General features: G+C 58.0%; 1 protein-coding gene across 1 annotated transcript; it reads left to right on the top strand.

The window, feature by feature from the left end:
- Positions 1-348: 348 nt before the first annotated feature.
- Positions 349-18,393, top strand: WNT4 (Wnt family member 4). The gene is made up of 5 exons (XM_062012822.1): positions 349-488; positions 12,059-12,294; positions 14,721-14,852; positions 15,673-15,815; positions 17,754-18,393. The coding sequence occupies exons 1-5, from the start codon at positions 412-414 to the stop codon at positions 18,219-18,221; spliced, it is 1,056 nt and encodes a 351-aa protein (XP_061868806.1). The 5' UTR covers positions 349-411; the 3' UTR covers positions 18,222-18,393.
- The last annotated feature ends 314 nt before the right edge of the window (positions 18,394-18,707 follow it).

Genomic DNA, 18,707 nt, shown 5'->3' with positions numbered 1-18,707 from the left:
AGGGCTCCGCTTTTGCCAAAAACAAACCCAAAACCAACTCTCCTCCCTTCTCGGCGATGCCGCCAGCTCTCCGGGCCGAAGCGGCAGCCCCCCAAGCCCATCCCGCGGGCAGCCGAGGTGGCCGCGGCGCCTCCCGCCGCCGTCCCGCCCCGGGGGTGTCCGCGGCGGCGGGTCCCGCCCAGGCGGCGCGGAGCGGGGCGGCCCCGGGGCTGCCCCCGCCCCCGGCCCGCCCCCCCGCCGCCCGTCCCGGGATGGGCCGCCCGGGCTGACAGTCGGGCTCGGCGGCGGCCGCGGGCGCATCAGCGGCAGCGCCCGCCGCTCCGGTGCCCACCTGCGGGCGGCGGGGGGCGCTGGGCTGGGGGCTGCCGCCGGCTCCGCTCGCTCTGCCCCTGCCTCCGCCTGCCCTCCAGGATGAGCCCGGAGTATTTCCTGCGCTCCTTGCTGCTCATCATCCTCGCCACCTTCTCGGCCAACGCCAGCAACTGGCTGTGAGTAGCCGCGGGGCGAGGTGTGGGGGGGGGGGGTGTGTGTAGGGGGGGTGATACCGACACTTGTTGATCTCTCCGGGAGGAACGTGGAGCAGGTGCCGCCGGGGTCGGGCAGCGTCGGGGTGCGAACCCCCGCGACGATGCTGCTCGGTACCCGCCGGGACGCCGGGCTGCCGTCCCCATCGCGCCGCGCACCCGCCGAGCCCCCGAAGCGCTGGCGGCGGGGGCTGCAGCCTGCACGGCCGGGCAGGTGGGCTGCAGGGTAACGCCGACCCCCTCCAGCCGCTCGGGTCTGGGCTCTCGCCGACGCTGCGTATGGAGCCCCCGTCCCCTTTTTGTCCGTAAGTTAGGAATCCGGACCATGCTGGGGGAGGATGGAGGTCGGGGCATCGGGTCAGAGCGGGGCCCGGGGGCTGGCGAGGAGCCGTGCGAGGGCCAGCGGGCCAGGGAAGGATTTGGCAGGACTGGGGTGGCCGAGTGTGCCGGCTCCAGGGATCTGCCCACGCCTCAGCCCCCCAGTCCCAACGGGAGGACGGGCACTGGGGGGCTGCTGCACGCCGCAGAGGAACCCAGTGACTTTGGGAACCCACTGAACAAACACTGAAGTAACGTGTAAGGTAAACGGAAACGGTTCTGGAAAATTCCTGCGTGTTTGCCAAGGCGGTGGGACTGTCTTCTGGGGAGACTCCCCACACACACACTCCCCAGGGCAGGGGAGATACAGCATGATAGCACCTTCCCACCTAACTTTGAATGAGAGCACCACTTCCTCCGAACGAGGCTCTGCTGGGGAACGGCGCTTCCCTTGCTCGCTGCAAAGCTGGCTGCCATGAAATAACTATTTCCCAGTGCACGCACCCAGGAGATCCTCCCCCAGGCCAGGAGCGTTGGCCACCTCCATCCCACCTCTGTCCGCAAGGGCAGGTACACCAGGGAGTCCCTGAGGCTGGTGGCACGAACGGTCCCGAGTTGTGCTGCCCCCAGCACCCGCGCTCAGGTGGGCACGGTCCCGCAGGCACAGGAGCCCTCTCACGGCTGCTCCCGTCTCTACGTTTGGCTGGCTGGAGGCTGCGGGACGGGGGTGGGTTTTGGTGGGGAAAGCGCCAGGTCGGCAGCATTCTCCAGGTGTCCTGCCTGTGGGAAAAGGTGCTCGCCTGCCGGTAGCTGCCGGGGATGCGGTAGCACTCCGTCCTCCTCCCCTCCTCCTTTGCCAGATGGAGCAACTCGCGCGTCTCCGGCAAGTGGTGGGTGGATCAGAGCAGCTATCAAGGTGGTCTTATAAGCTGTCGTGCTTCTGGTGAAGGTATATTGGGAACTGTGGGAGTGTGTTTTCCCTGCAGGGAGAGAGCCCTGCTGAAGGAAGCCCTGCGTGATGACGGCGGGTCGCTGGAGAGGAGCAGCCTCTCGGCTGCCCCGGGATGGGCGCGGGGAAGCGCCTGGCGAAGGGGAGCGGGTTGTGAGCGAGGCTGACAAGCCGCCCGGTGTTGATGCTCGGAGGTGGGACCCCCCCTCCCGCCCCGGTCCCCGGTGCCGCACGCAGCTGGGATGGTGTTTGGGAAGCCGAGGCTGAGGGCTGTGTGCAGCCGTCCGTGCTGGCGAAGCGAAGGATGGGCGCGGGGGCTCGGGGCGGGAGAGCCGAGGGCTCATTCCTGCCAAGAGGGGAGGAAAAGCAGATGCATTTCAGTGCCTTTGAAAAGAAGGGGGTCAACTGGTTTTGATGTTGCAAGTGTATCGCGATAAAAGGATCGTCCCCCGCTCGGCGCTTTTTATTCTTTGCCTTTAGGATTAAGACAATTCCCATTGTTTATCTTCTCACATCAGAAACAAAGGCCGCCGGAGGCAATAAACAGAGTTAGAAGGATCCCAGGAGTTATCAGATATTCGAGGAATGAGTGTGCCTCGTACGTCTTTGCGCAGCCTCACGCGTGTGGGCTCCGTCGGGCCGCGCGTGGGGCAGAGCCGCCCGCACCCCGCACCGGCCCCGGCGCGTGTCTGTGTGCGTGTCTGTGTGCGTGTCTGTGTGTCTATGTGCGTGTCTGTGTGTCTGTGTGCGTGTCTGTGTGTCTATCTGCGTGTGCGTGTCTATCTGCGTGTGCGTGTCTGTGTGTGCGTGTGCGTGTCTGTGTTTGTGTGTGCTGCGTGGCTGCGAGACGCCGGCTTTGCTTTTCCAGAAACCTGCTGGATTAGCTCAGTTGTGACTTTTTTTCCCCCTCCTATTCCACTCCCCCCCCCCCCCCCCCCCCCCCCAACTTTAAAGCTTCTCCCGACCTGTCCGGACTCGCATTCCCCCGGCGCTTCGGAGAGACGCCGTTTGCAACACTCGAGCTGAAGGGTTTGTGGGGAAAGGCTCGATTGGGCCATGTGAAGGGGGTCCTCTGAGCCACCCCATCGCTTATAAAGGGCAGGGGGTGCAGGTATCTCTTGGAGGGATCCCTCTGCCACGGCGACCGTTGAGCTGGAAGGGACTCTGACAAGTCTTCCCGTTAAACAGACCAGGCTACTTTCTCTCTGGTTAAAGCAGCAAACCTCAGGTGTGTTTTCTCGGTGTCTGGAGTTCTGAGAGTCCCTGCTTGGCTTGCTGCCTATCCAGAAAACCTCTCTTCTCCAAATCTGAAGAGATGCTCTGTTCCTCCTGGTGAAAGCCACAGGCTTGCTCTTCCTCACGACTTTGGAGGCTCAGAGGGTTTTAAAGCTTCTCCTCCTGCCTCTTCAGGCACAGAACTGTGAAATTAAATAAAGGGCTGTAGTTGGTGCCTTTTAGATCTATCCAGTTGTGCAAGGGGAAGGTCCCTCCAGCTCCTGCTTTATCTCCAGAGGAGTCCAGGGACGTGCTTTACACGGGCAAAACAGACAAGTTACTTTCCAAAGCAACTTGTATTTCACAGCCTCGGTCCAGCTCTTGAGCCTGCACGTGCAGCAGTGTGGTTGGGTTTGGAAGCACATCCTCTCAGTGCTCCAGGAACACCCAGCGCTGTGGGTGTTTTGTAGAGGGATTCAGCCAAACCCACACGGTGCCCTCATCAGTGGGAGGGAAGGGGGCAAGCACTCAGTTTAGTTGTTTATTCATCTATCTATTCTGGAGGGAGGGAAGTCACAGAATCTTAAGGGCTGGAAGGGACCTATAAGCTCACCCAGTGCAACCCCACTGCCAGAGCAGCAGCACCTAGAGCAGGGCACACAGGGACTCATCCAGCTGGGTTGGAATGTCTCCAGAGAAGGAGCCTCCACAGCCCATCTGGGCAGCCCCTGCCAGGGCTCCTTCACCTCAACAGGGAACAAATTCTTCCTTGTGTTGCTTTGGAACCTCTTCTGTTCCAGCTTGTGCCCGTTGCCCCTTGTCCTGTCATTGGCATCCCTGAGCACAGCCTGGCTCCAGCCTCCTCACACCCACCCTTGATGCATCTGTAACATGAATGAGCTCACCCCTCAGGTTCCTCCACCTGAAGAGGTGAACTAGAATTTGTGCAAAGTAGGGGTGTGAGTGTAACCATCCCCTAAATGGCACATAGCACTGGGGCTGCTGTGACCTGTAGCTCTTTGGGTGGTTTGGATGATCAGAGTCAAACTCCATGCACAGAAAGCATGGGATACCACAGGGCAAGGGTCCTTTACAGGTGAGACCCCTGCTTATGAAGCTGTCTGGAAACTCTTACAGCCTCTCCCCATTTTCCTGTGGCTCAAACTGGTTTTGGGGGAGGCTCTCCATGTGTTCGCTGGGGAGCCTGAGGTGTGGTTATGCCATGGCAAAGCAATGTGCACCACCAGCAGCTCCGTCTACCCCCTATTTACAAGGGTCTAAAACATCCATCTAGGCTTAAGTCTTGGCTTAAAGGAGTGCAGACAGGCTCTTAATCCCTTTTAAAGAAAAAAATGAATTTGAGTACTCTGGGCAAGCTTGAAGATACTGCAAGTGTCCAAACAAGCCCAGCTCTAATAGCAACCACTGCTCTCCAACAGTAACCACTTTTGAGGGCTGAGAGGGAGAGATAAAAGGAGTCTGGATTTCTCTGGCCTCCTTTCATCTGAACATGACAAGGTGCTTTGCAAATGTGGGGCCCGATTCTCTGTGCTCATCCCTGACAGCTCTGCAGTGGGGATGTTGCAAGAGCAGAGAGAATGTTCATTTTCATAGAATCATTTTAGTTAGAAAAGACCTTTAAGATCATGAAATCTAAGCCCTGCCCTCACCCTGCCCAGCCCAGCACTGACCCACAGCCTCAGCACCTCAGCTCCACGCCTTTGGGATCCCTCCAGGGCTGTGCACTGCCCCAGCTCCCTGGGCAGCCTGGCACAGGGGCTCACACCCCTCTCAGGGAAACAGTTCTGCCTCAGCTCCAGCCTCAACCTCCCCTGGGGCAACTTGAGAGCAATTCCAGCCCATTTCGTGCTGGTTTGGGTCATTGTGCAAGGCAGATTTGGGAGGCAGCATGCCTGGGTCCTCTGTTTGCATCCCTCTGTCTTCAAACCAGTCTCCCAGCTTGGGCAGTGAGGAGAGCTCACTTCACCTCCAGCCTGGCTTGGTTGAATTCGGATGAGATTCTTTGCATTGTCGTTGTGACTCTCCCATCTTCCACCTGGTGAGGAAGCAGCCCAGCATTCACCTGGCAGATGCTGTGAGTTGGGTGCAGAGAGCTCCAGGGCAGAGCTGCTCCTGCCCAGCCCTGCTCCCCTCCCTGCACTCCCCCGTTTCCATGGGGGGACAACATCAGGAAGGTTCTCTGGTCCATGTCAGCTCTGTCAGGTGGGTTGCACAGGCTGGATCTGATGGAGAACTCTCTTGCTTCCAGGACTGCTGTGGGTTGGATGATTTGCTCTCTGCTTCTGGGGAGCCCAGGGCACCTTCATGCTCTTCAAGGAGATGCACGTGTGTGCAACCAGTGATTCCCATTGCCCAGGGTGTGAAACCAGCTGCCTCCAATGGGAATATTTATTAATGTGTATTTATTTCTTTGTAATTCTTGCCAGTTTTGACAAAACCATCCCATTTTAGCTCAGCAGTGAAAGCAGACTGGCTTTAAGGGCCACATCCTACAGAGGTGAGAGGCTTCTGCCTCTTCAGTTTGGCTTCTCCCTGAGCATTGGTCTTGTCTGTCAGGAAGAATTCAGGGCTGCATTTGCTGGGGTGTAGGAGGGACCCTGCTCTCAGGGGTTGCACTGGATGATCTTTTGAGGTCCCTTCAAACCTTTAAGAGTCTGTGATTTGTGTCTTTTCCTAAGGAAGTCTCATATAAAACCCCACCCCAGTGTTTAGCAGCAGAGGCTTATTCTAGGAGGATGGACATGAGACAGAACCACTCTGCACCCCAGATTGTGCAGAATTGGATCAGCCCCAAATATGAGCGAAGGCAAGAAGCAAAGCTCTCCCTTTGCAAGGGTTTGCTGTGACTCCATGAGTCACAACTGGACTGTTTGTGTTACTTTGCTGAGAGGAACTGTCCTCTCAATTAATTCACCCTCGTGGAGGGAGAGAAATGCATTACAGCAGTTTATTTGGGCTCTCTTAAAGTGACGAAATTGCTGAGCGATGCTGGAGTTTTCTTCCATACATGTGCAAAGATGCTGCCTCTTAAGATCCTTGGGTGACTTTTGGGGCTTTTTAAGTTTGAAAGCCTTGTGAATCCTCAAAACTCTGTCATCCAAGGCTCCTCACATGGCAGACTCTGCTTTGGTAACTTTTGTTTGGCTCCAGCCTCAGGATGTTTGCCACCCATGACCATGGGTGAGCATCCTCCTGGGAGCATCCTCCGGGCTCTCCAGGAGCTGCTGCCACAGGCTGCAGAGGTTTGCAGCAGGAAGGGGCTGTGCAGGCTCAGGCTGGCTCAGCAGAACTGGAGCCAGTATTGTGCTTTCATGAAATTACTTTGGGGGGGATGGAAATGGAGTATCTTGGCTGAGGGAGAGCAGCCTGGGGTCTGTTGCAAGTTGGGCGAGATCAAACTAATCCTGCAGAAGGCTCCTCTCAACATCCATTTGCAAACTCTGATCGAAACTAAAAACTCATCAGATTTTCTCCCACCAGGTCTTGCCTGAAGCTCTGCACAAGGGGAATTCCCACAGAGCTCAGCCCCATGGCCTGCACTTGCCTCCTCTTGCTCTGAGCCCTGGCTGCTGTACTCGAGCCCAGGAGCAGCAGCTGTTGATTTATAGAGGAAGATGCAGCTATATTTCATATGCATCCAAAGCAGTTTTCCAAAGTGGATGTTGCTCTTGGGGTCTTCCCAGCTTCCACTCTGGTCTTCCCCATCACAAAGAGGAGATGAGGCCCTGGGATGCTGAGAAAGCCAAGCAGCAGCACTGGCTTTGGACCAGCAGCCAAGTCACCTCGCTGTCCCCAGAGTTGTGTGATGGGGGAGGCCACCAGCAGTGGTTGGTGCATGGGTAGATGGATGTTTTCTGGCTGCAGACAGTGTCAGGTGCAGGATCCAGGGTGTAGGGGACAGGATTTGAGCTGCAGGCTCACCTCTGAGCTCAGGCAGTGGAGGTGCACACTCAGGTAGGTAACAGTGAGCAGGGCAATGCCTCCTGCTGGGAGGAGGGGCTGTTAACTGGAGATGAGGGTGTGAAAAGCACTGTTTCAGCCAGGAGATGAAACATTCAGTAGCTGTGACAGGAAGGACTGAGCCAGGGAGCTGCTCTTCTTCCAGGAAAGAAACCAGTCAGGCTCTCAGATGATGGTTTTGTAAAGCATGGTGTACACATAGAAGGAACATAAATGCAGGATCTCTAATCCCAGGAGGTGAGTGCCTGGTCTGTGGGAGGGACATGTGCTGCTGCAGAGCCAACTGCTGGATAAGGGCAACCTTGCAGGTTCCAGGTCTCCAGCAAATCCTGACAGGAACATGCCCGGGTTGCTCCTGAACCACGCTGAGGGTGTGGGAGGTACATATAAGCCTGGCCCTGGAACTGGGAGAGTGGTACTAAGCCCAGTGTAGGACACCACAGAAAGGTGAAGGGGCTCTCTGCCACACCTTTGACTGCTGAATCCCATCCTGTGGGTCATTTGGAATCCCATCCTTTCACTGCCCATCTGGGATGTCTCTCCATCTCCTTGAAAGAGGAAAGCAACAACGAGGTGATGGTTCCCTGCTCCATAGCTGCAGGATGGCTCCTTGCAGTGCCTGGTCAGTGCCCCTCTCTTCACACATCCATCTGCCTTCATGCACTTTTGGTTTATCCATCCCAAACGAGCCTTTCCCTTAGCAGAAGCCCATCTGCACAAGGCAGACTCAGTCCCAAGCACAGCCCTGAGTGCTGAGCGTGCGTCTGGCCACAAGCAGCACAGAGACACGCTCCTGGTCCTGACAGTGCTCCCCAGGAGCAGGGAGGGTATCTGCAGGGGCTGCCTCTGGGACAAGACTTGGACAAGCCTCCTGTGGCCTCAACCAGGCCGATGTCCTTGGCAGGCTGAGTGTTTGCTGGACAGGGTGAAGCTTCTGGGCTCATGGGCTTCACAGCATCTCTGAGTGAGCTATCAGTCGTGCCACTGGTCTGGGTCTGACTGTTACCATCTTCAGGAAAATATTGTCCAAACGAGACAATACAAAGAGTTCCCACACTTGAAACTCATTTGCACAAATAAAAGCAGCACCAGAGATTTCTGCCTTCCCCGAGACATCTGCTGCATCTTCCCTGACCCGCCTCGAGCATTTGTCAATGACTCAAATTTCCACACCTTCCCACGGCAGGGAATCTCCTCCCCTCTCCTTCTGGCTCTATCTGCCAAGCACTGTGGCTCTTCCACATGTCTTCTCTTCATTCCACCAATTCTTCTTCCTGCTGAAATCACCAGCATCCTTTTTATTGCAGCAGGGCTTTCCCCACACCCCTCCTTTTCAAAGCTCCCTGGGTTTGAGGTTTCCTTATTTGCCGTCTTGCAGGGTGGATCAACTGCAGCTGCTTAAATTATGGGGCTTCAATTTTGATCTATATGGGGAAAATAAGGAAGGGCTTTCTGTCAGTTTTGTGTTAAATGAGTAAGTTTTCTTAACAGAGAGCTCGTTCTGTGAGTGACTCGAATGGATTTAAAGGCAGGAGAAAGAAACATAAATGCCGTGGTAAAGCGAGAAGACAAAACTTGAACAAAAGGCTTGGGCAGCAGCTCGCTCCTTGAAACATTCTTTGCCCAGTCTTAGAAAAGGAAGACAAAATGTGCTGTTATTGGGGGTTTTAGCACAAGCAGGGCTGTTCTGAGGCTGCATGTGAGAAGCTGCACCCGGAGCTCTGCACAGCTCCTCGCAGCAGTCGGGATGTGGTGTCAGGATGCAGAGCTGCACCAAGACCTTGGAACTGTTTGGTTTCCTCCTGTCATGAGTGTGTGCAGGTAGATAAAGGCTTGGTCTGTAGCTTTTACCACCTCAGCCCAGGAATATGAAGTTTGGAGCCAGGTCCTCATTAAGAACAGGCGCAGAGCTGGAGCTGGGTTTCCATGGCAACCGTGGGATGCTGCGGATGGGTTTGGAGCTTTGCTCAGGCTCCACAGCCACGAGAAACACACCATGAGTTGTGGGGTGGGAGCATCTTTGAGTTCTGGTGAGGGCAGAGCACGTTTCCCAGCTCTAATCTCACCCTTCAGCTGCCCCAGAGAGGGGAAAGGGGCGAGATGTTCCTGAATGTGACGTGATGTGGCGAGAAAGCCTCAAAGCTGAGGTCCTTCAGCAAGTGTCCTGCCTTATATTCCTTGACTCAACCTCTGGATCCCTTCTGGACCAGGGACCAGGACAGGAGCCTCCTCCCCCACAAAAGACACCTTTTCTGGAAAGCAGTGCTGGTGCTCATGGGATGTAGGAGACTGGTAGCAAGCTGGGAGTCTGATGGGGCCATAGCATTTTAGGCACAGTTGTCTCCAACCTGAGAGAGAGGCCAGTGTGCTTGGGCTGAGGAGGGATGATGGCAAACCAAGGGCCTGTCACAGGGGAGAGAGGCCAGAGCACCGTTCTGGATAGCTTCATCTTATTTGCCTGCAAAACAAATTACCAGACCTGTTCCTGGAGTGCTGTACCTATATTTGAAGCATCCTTGGCCTTCGTTTGATCATCCCAAACAGCAATTCATGCTTGTTGGGGAGGCATCTTATCAGGCACATCTACTTGGAAAGTCTTGAAAGGCTCTTGTCACACTTTGCTTCATGTGTGCTTTTGAATTTATAGCTCCCCATTGCCTGGAGAATCCCACTGGGCTGGGAAATGCATTAGAAAAGGAGATGATGCCCCAATCCTGAGCAGCACTGACACTGCTGTGGCTGTTCCAGCTGTGGCACAGCTCTCTCCTGCCAAGCTGCCCGCGGTTGCAGCGGCTTCCCTGGGATGATAAACGCTGCTTGAGTCAGGAGGGGAACCAAATCAGCACGAGGGGTTAGTACTGGAGGCAGGATCTGGTTTTCTTAGCTTCCAGGCTCAAAGCTGACTGACCCATCCATGGTGTCTTGGGATGAATCTGCTGCACGTCGGCTTCCCTGTGCCCAAACTGAAACGGTGGTTGGAGCTGGGAGGGGACAGAGCTGTCACAGTCTCTGTGCATTTGCTTGGCATCAGACGTCCCCAGAGCTCCCGAGGGTGGGTTTCTGCCTTCGTCCTGGATCAGCTGAGTGCAGCGAGTACAAGTTGCAAGTACAACAGCACGGGGCCAGGGACCCTCACTGCATGGTGTGAGGGGCAGAGGAAGGTGTCAGCCCTGGGTTTGGCCACAGTGGGGTTTCTGTGTGCATCAGGGAGCCACACAGCCAGCCCTGTGCACAACAGGCTGCACCCTCAGAGAGGCAGAAAGCCTGGGGCAAAGATGCTTAGCCGGTACAAAGGCAAAAAGAACTTGGCTCTGAAACCACGGCAGCCTGCCACTTCCTGCTGTCCAAGAGGCATTGCAGCAAGAGCTGTCCATGCACAAGGAGGGCTGATTGCTTTGGATGGCCGTGCAGACTCCCCACGGACACTGCGAGCCGAGACAGCTCGCTCACCATCTCCCACGGCCCCCCAGTCGTGAGCATGAAACCAAGCTGGTGAATAATTCTGCTGATTGCACGGAAGAGAAAATCCTGTTCTCTCCTCCTGGGGCAGAGTGGCAGGGCTAATGGGAGGAAGAGGCTGTGACAACTTGATTTTGTGGCTGAGGTCAGCAGATCTGGCTCCTGGGACACATGGGAACAGGCAGGGAGCGGGAGCCACTTTTGCACAGTCACTTCTCGGAGGCGAGCAGGGCTTCAAAGGAAGAATCCTCAGCACGATGTCGCAACTTGGGAGGAGGAGGGGAATAAAAAACCAAAACAAAACAAGCAAACAAAAAAAACCCCACAAGCTCAGTAGGGCTGGGAAATGCCAAGTCGAGGAGGGAGGTTTCTGAAAAGCCTTCGCTGGGTACTCGTGTCTCTGGGTGCAGACGGGGCAGCGGCAGGAGCGGACGCTGGCGGGTAAAGCTCAGTGTGGGCAGTGGCTGCCTGAGTTTTGCCTGTCTCATGCTGGGAACCTCCCTTCCCCGTGGCAGGATGAGGCTCCAGAGCAGCAATGTCACTCAAAGCAAGTGGCAGCAGCCAAGGGTAGGAGGGATTCTCAGCTGCACACGTGGGGCGTGGGCCCAGGTAGCTGCAGAGGGTCTTGGATTGTCCAGCAGCCTGACTGAGCTGTTGGATAATCTGGCTGGCTCTATCTTAAGCCCCCTCTGGGATGTGCAGGCTGAGGCAGGAGGATGGATGTGTGCAGGGGCACCGGGTTGGGTTTCTGGGGTGTGCAGCGTGGTTCATCGTGCCCACGTGCTCGGTGAGGAGGTGCCAAGAGCGTGCAAGGTATTTGCCCTAAAAGGGTAAGCACCCTCGCCCCCTAATGCTGACACCTGAGAGCAGCCCTGTAGCTCTTTCTGCTGAGGATGGGTGATGGAAAGCAGAGATATGGTCACCTCCATGCAGCGCCAGTCTTTTCCAGGCCAGCAAAGACCTCAAGGCCATGTTCAGGAGTTGGGCTGTGGAGGAGGTGCCCAGTGCCAGCAGTTTTGCCCACGGCAGGCTCCTGATTCCGTCCTCCCCGCTTCAAGCCCTGCTCGAATCCCGTGTGGTGGGAAACCTGGCAGCTCCCAGAGGCCATCCGTGGCTGCTGGGGGCCAGGGAAGCTAAAAGCAGCTCCAGGAGGGAAGTGGTTTGGAGGGCGATGTTTGTCGGTGCTGAGCACACAGCCAGGCTGTGGCAGCTGGGGCTGGCAGCCCAGAGCCGGGCTTGCTTGTTTTGGCTGACTCCAGAGACCTCTGGCTTCTCCTCGTAGCACTTGGATGTGCCGGTACTCAGGAGACCTGACCGGGAACATTCAGACAACGCCGAAAATATCTTCCTCGCAGGCAACAGAGGCAAAGGGGAGCCAGCAGCTGGGCTCCCTGGGAGGCAGGGGACCAGGCTGCAGAGGGATGGTTGCTTTGCTTGGGCTTTGCCCTCTGCCAGCCACAAAAGCATCCTGCAGAGCCCCAGCTGTGGTACACTCAAAGCCTCAGCTACGGAGGGGATGGGAGGTGGGGGGCTCCTCGCTCTCTGCAGCGCGGGGTTCCCACAGCTGAGCGCAGGTTCGTGCTCCCCCAACTCTTCCCTCCTAACCCTGCAGGTACCTGGCCAAGCTGTCTTCGGTGGGGAGCATCTCCGAGGAGGAGACCTGCGAGAAGCTGAAGGGCCTGATCCAGCGCCAGGTGCAGATGTGCAAGAGGAACCTGGAGGTGATGGACTCGGTGCGGCGCGGGGCCCAGCTGGCCATCGAGGAGTGCCAGTACCAGTTCCGCAACCGCCGCTGGAACTGCTCCACGCTGGACACGCTGCCCGTCTTCGGCAAGGTGGTGACACAAGGTGAGGAGAGAGGATGTGCCCTCAAGGTGCTGATGCAGGAGGGTTTAGTTTCCCCCCCCCCGAGCCAGCAGCTGGGGACAGCAGGGAGTGACCCAGTGTCGGACCCTGGAGCTGACAGGTTTTCCCTCGGTGCTTCAGCAGGGCTCTGTGGACTGTACCAGTGACGGCACATCCAGACCCTCGCAGCTCCTCAGCTGCTGGGTGCTTCCTCTCCCAAACCTCTCCCATGCCCAGCCCAGGGCACCCACAGAGTCTGCACCTTCTGCAGGGACATGCCAAGCTGTGGCAGCAGCTCTAAAGTCACCCTGTGCTCTGTGCCCTCCCTGCCAAGCCCAGGAGCTTTAACAGCTGCGTGGATTCGGGCTGTCCTCGGGGCAGTGCCGTGGCTGTGGCTGCTGCTCTGAGCGCAGCACTGGTGGGTGAGTGCTGGGGACACAGCCCTCTGCCACCTGCCCCAAGGAAAACAGGCGGCACTGGGACCCTGCCAGGAGCATCGTCACTGCCAGCACCCATCTGCCAGCCCTCGGTGCGGCGGTTATGGCCAGAGCAGCCCCCAGCCCCTCTGATCCCAGCTGCACACAGGCAGCCCCAAGGCACAGGGCTGTGATCAAACCAAGCCAGGACCCAGGGGGGAGAGGATGGAGGGGAAAGCCCCTCCACAGCCCCTGCAGCCCACGGAGGCGGCCCTCACGTCCCCTCAGGTGTCAGCGCCACCTCCACCAGCCCTGTCGCTTCCCATCCCAGCACCCACAGCCCAGAGATCCCCCCTCCTCCAGCTCCTTGTTTGACTTTCCTCCCCTCCATGCAGGGGTGAAGATCTCTTCTTGTGAAGGTTCGGGGACTGGAAATACCAGAAATACCAGAAACTAAAAGTCGTCTCTTTTTAGGCAGCCACAGCACAAACCGACCAACACGATCCTACCATTAACCTCGATTCACTTGGAGGCCGTTCAGGCCCCGCGCTGCTGCGGCCTCCACAGCCCCCCGCGCCAGTTACGGCTGGGCCACCAAAGCCTGGGCTGCGACCACCAAAGTCGCTGCCCTCCGTCCGAGCAGCAAGCTGGGGGCGACGTCTGCTCCCACTCTACCCCAGACCCCAGCCCTCCTTGCTCGGGGACGCGGGGCCGTGTCCTCAGCCGCCGCCTCGGTGGCGATTTGAGTGCCACGGGACGTGGTCCCTGGCCACGCTGCCCTGGGTGTTTATGCCCAGGGATGTCCCATGACCTCCCAAACAAGCTCTTCCTGACCACGTGGCGTCACGTAGGTAGATGCAAGATCCGGGAAGGGGGCTGCACTCTCGGTGGTTTTGAGCTGAGTGGGGTTTTGCAGTGGGGTTTGGGTGGTGCTGGGAGCTGTGAGAGCCTGTGTGAGAGGGTGGCAAGGATCTGCAGCTGCAGGGGACATTCCTGGATGTGGGAAGCACGAAACTATTTTGGATGTGGGAGGGATTTCGTGGCAGAGGTGCCCTGCAAGTACCACCCAAGACAGCCTCTGTCTGTCAGTAAGTTCTGGAAGCTGCCTCACATTGGCAACGTGGCCTTTGCATCTCCCTCACTGCCAGGTTATCAGTTGCCCATCACATTCCTGTTTCTGCCCCTGGGGGCAGTTCCCAGCTCTTCTGCTTTTGCACAACAGAGTGTTTGATGCTATAAACAACCTGCCAGCACTGAGGTGTCTCTGCCGAGGCTGCTGCAGGCACTAAGCAAACAGCATCCCTGGGAGCAGGGGGGATGTGTCCTGCAAGGGGAGAGGAGAAGGTGCAGAGGGCTGGACTCAGCTCTGTGCAGCACATCTGGCCAAGGGCCAGCTTCCAGACCAGCTTATCATAGAACCCCAGCGTGGTGGGGGCTGGAAGGGCCCTGCAGAGCTGCTCCAGCCCAAGCCCCTGCTCAAGCAGGTTCCCCTGGCTCAGGGGGCACAGGAACGTGTCCAGGTGGGGTTGGAAACCTCCTGAGAAGGAGCCTCCACACCCTCCCTGGGCAGCCTGGGCCAGGGCTCCCTCACCTCAGCACCAAAGGAGCTTCTCCTCCTGTGCCAGGGGAACTTGTTGTGTTCCAGCTCATGTCCATCACCCCTTGTCCTGGCACTGGGCACCACAGAAAAAGTGTCCCCCCCATCCTCCTGACACCCACCCTTCAGGCAGTGATGTTGATGAGATCCCCCCTCAGCCTTCCCCAGGCTGAACAGCCCCAGGGCTGCAGCCTCTCCTCCTCACACACATGTTCCAGCCCCTCAGCATCTTGCTGGCCCTCTGCCCCCTTTTCAAGGGGGTTTCTGTGCAGCACCAGCATTAGGAGTGCTGAGGAGCAGAGACACGTGCCACAGCCCACCCAAGGGCCTTTGGCCACTCGGCTGCACCCCCTCCAGAAGTCCCCCCGCCGTGCCCGGCCGTGCCGCCTGTGCCACCGTCGCTTGTGCCGTTGCAGGGACGCGGGAGGCTGCGTTTGTCTACGCCATCTCCTCGGCGGGGGTGGCCTTCGCCGTGACGCGCGCCTGCAGCAGCGGCGAGCTCGACAAGTGCGGCTGCGACCGCACGGTGCAGGGCGGCAGCCCCCAAGGTGAGCACGGGGACCCGCAGCCCCAGCTGTCACTGCCCACGCTCTGGAGCCACTCAGAAAGGAGGAATCACAGAGTGGGGTTGGAAGGGACCTTCAGAGCTCATCCAGTGCAACCCCCTGCAGAAGCAGCTCCCACCTAGATCAGGTCACACAGGAACGTGTCCAGGGGGGTCTTGAAGAGCTCCAAGGAAGGAGCCTCCACACCCTCCCTGGGCAGCCTGGGCCAGGGCTCCCTCACTCAAACACTGACAGAGTTTCTCCTTATCTTTAAATGGAACTTGTTGTGTTCCAGTTTCATCCCATCACCCCTTGTCCTGTTGCTGGATACCAGAGAAAAAAAGTGCTGCCCCAACCTCCTGACACCCACCAGTGAGATATTTGTAAATGGTAATACGATCTCCCCTCAGTCTCCTCTTCTCCAGACCAAACAGCCTCAGGTCCCGCAGCCTTTCCTCAAAAGGAAGATGCTCCAGTGCCCTGATCATCTTGGCAGCCCTGCACTGGCCTCTCTGCAGCAGTTCCCTGTCTCTCTGCAGCTGGGGAGCCCAGCACTGGCCACAGGACTCCAGATGAGGCCTCAGCAGGCCAGAGCAGAGGGGCAGCACAACCTCCCTGGCCCTGATGCCCACACTCTCCTTGATGCATCCCAGGAGCATCACCATGGGTGGAGAAAGCTTCTTGCCCACATGAAGGGCCATGCTCTCAGCTTCCCCAGTCCCTAGGCAGCAGGGCAGATGGGGGCAGGGCAGCTGTGACTTGGGAAGCACGGGGCTGGAGACACAAGCTGCTGCATCTGCCTCACCCCTGCTCTCTGCCTCAGGCTTCCAGTGGTCGGGCTGCTCCGATAACATCGCCTACGGCGTGGCCTTCTCACAGTCCTTCGTCGACATCCGGGAGAGGAGCAAAGGGGCTTCTTCCAACAGAGCGTTAATGAACCTCCACAACAACGAGGCGGGGAGGAAGGTAATGGGGAGGAAGGTGATGGGGAGGAAGGTGATGGGGAGGAAGATGATGGGGAGGAAGGTGATGGGGAGGAAGGTGATGGGGAGGAAGATGATGGGGAGGAAGGTGATGGGGAGGAAGATGATGGGGAGGAAGATGATGGGGAGGAAGGTGATGGGGAGGAAGATGATGGGGAGGAAGGTGATGGGGAGGAAGATGATGGGGAGGAAGATGATGGGGAGGAAGGTGATGGGGAGGAAGATGATGGGGAGGAAGGTGATGGGGAGGAAGGTGATGGGGAGGAAGGTGATGGGGAGGAAGATGATGGGGAGGAAGGTGATGGGGAGGAAGATGATGGGGAGGAAGATGATGGGGAGGAAGGTGATGGGGAGGAAGATGATGGGGAGGAAGGTGATGGGGAGGAAGGTGATGGGGAGGAAGATGATGGGGAGGAAGATGATGGGGAGGAAGGTGATGGGGAGGAAGGTGATGGGGAGGAAGGTGATGGGGAGGAAGGTGATGGGGAGGAAGGTGATGGGGAGGAAGATGATGGGGAGGAAGGTGATGGGGAGGAAGGTGATGGGGAGGAAGGTGATGGGGAGGAAGGTGATGGGGAGGAAGGTGATGGGGAGGAAGGTGATGGGGAGGAAGATGATGGGGAGGAAGGTGATGGGGAGGAAGGTGATGGGGAGGAAGATGATGGGGAGGAAGGTGATGGGGAGGAAGGTGATGGGGAGGAAGATGATGGGGAGGAAGATGATGGGGAGGAAGGTGATGGGGAGGAAGATGATGGGGAGGAAGGTGATGGGGAGGAAGGTGATGGGGAGGAAGATGATGGGGAGGAAGATGATGGGGAGGAAGATGATGGGGAGGAAGGTGATGGGGAGGAAGGTGATGGGGAGGAAGATGATGGGGAGGAAGATGATGGGGAGGAAGGTGATGGGGAGGAAGGTGATGGGGAGGAAGGTGATGGGGAGGAAGATGATGGGGAGGAAGGTGATGGGGAGGAAGGTGATGGGGAGGAAGGTGATGGGGAGGAAGGTGATGGGGAGGAAGATGATGGGGAGGAAGGTGATGGGGAGGAAGATGATGGGGAGGAAGATGATGGGGAGGAAGGTGATGGGGAGGAAGATGATGGGGAGGAAGGTGATGGGGAGGAAGGTGATGGGGAGGAAGGTGATGGGGAGGAAGATGATGGGGAGGAAGGTGATGGGGAGGAAGATGATGGGGAGGAAGATGATGGGGAGGAAGGTGATGGGGAGGAAGATGATGGGGAGGAAGGTGATGGGGAGGAAGGTGATGGGGAGGAAGGTGATGGGGAGGAAGATGATGGGGAGGAAGGTGATGGGGAGGAAGGTGATGGGGAGGAAGGTGATGGGGAGGAAGGTGATGGGGAGGAAGATGATGGGGAGGAAGATGATGGGGAGGAAGGTGATGGGGAGGAAGGTGATGGGGAGGAAGATGATGGGGAGGAAGGTGATGGGGAGGAAGGTGATGGGGAGGAAGGTGATGGGGAGGAAGATGATGGGGAGGAAGGTGATGGGGAGGAAGGTGATGGGGAGGAAGGTGATGGGGAGGAAGATGATGGGGAGGAAGATGATGGGGAGGAAGGTGATGGGGAGGAAGGTGATGGGGAGGAAGGTGATGGGGAGGAAGGTGATGGGGAGGAAGGTGATGGGGAGGAAGATGATGGGGAGGAAGGTGATGGGGAGGAAGATGATGGGGAGGAAGGTGATGGGGAGGAAGGTGATGGGGAGGAAGGTGATGGGGAGGAAGATGATGGGGAGGAAGGTGATGGGGAGGCGGGATCCTGGGCAGGTCGTTGCTTGAGCCACCTTGGCCTCGTTGAACCCTGGCGGCTGCCGAGCAGCAGCATCGCTCCCTGCGCATTCCCCCGGGCTCCATCCATCGCCCCACGCTGACCCTCCCCGTCTCGTTTCTCATTGTCTGTCCCTCCAGGCCATCTTGAACAACATGAGGGTGGAGTGCAAGTGCCACGGCGTGTCGGGCTCGTGCGAGTTCAAGACGTGCTGGAAGGCCATGCCCCCCTTCCGCAAAGTGGGCAACGTCCTGAAGGAGAAATTCGACGGGGCCACGGAGGTCGAGCAGAGCGAGGTCGGCTCCACCAAAGTGCTGGTGCCCAAAAACTCCCAGTTCAAGCCACACACAGACGAGGATCTCGTCTACCTGGACTCCAGCCCCGACTTCTGTGAGCACGACCTCAAGAACGGGGTGCTGGGCACCAGCGGCCGGCAGTGCAACAAGACCTCCAAGGCCATCGACGGCTGCGAGCTGATGTGCTGCGGCCGGGGCTTTCACACGGACGAAGTGGAGGTTGTGGAAAGGTGCAGCTGCAAATTCCACTGGTGCTGCTCCGTCAAGTGCAAACCCTGCCATCGGGTGGTGGAGATCCACACGTGCCGGTGATGCACGTGGCCCCTCTCTTAACTGACCCTGCTTCTCCCTTTGCCCCACGGCCAGGACTGAGGAAGTAAACCCAGAGGCTGCAGGGAGAGCAGCGGCTCCTCACAGAGACACAGCCCCAGGGGAAAACAGATTTTAAAGAGAGAAAAAAAGAAATATTTAAAGTTTCAAAAAATTGCTCATTGTTGGCTTTTTGTTTGGTTTGGGTTTGGTTTGGGTTTGGTTTGTTTGCCTTGCTCGCTGCTGAAGCCACAGCTCCTCGGTGGCCCGTGGCTGCTGGGGACCCGCTGCCGCCTGCTCTCACGGACGAGCTCCTGCCGCCTCGGGAGGCTGCTGAGGGAGGTGCCTGAGCCCTGCAGGGCATTTCCAGTGTGCTTCCAGCAGTGCAAGGCCTGCGCTGAGCCTCGGCTGAGCCTCGGGAGGGGACGGGGCAGCACCGTCCCCAGCAGCTGAGCTCCGTGTGGGGAGAGCCCAGCCAGGCTGAGCAGC

The sequence above is a fragment of the Colius striatus genome, chromosome 21 (assembly GCF_028858725.1).
Source record: "Colius striatus isolate bColStr4 chromosome 21, bColStr4.1.hap1, whole genome shotgun sequence".
NCBI lineage: Eukaryota > Metazoa > Chordata > Aves > Coliiformes > Coliidae > Colius > Colius striatus.
Note: the sequence above shows the minus strand (reverse complement) of the source record. Positions and strands in the feature narration are given on the sequence as shown.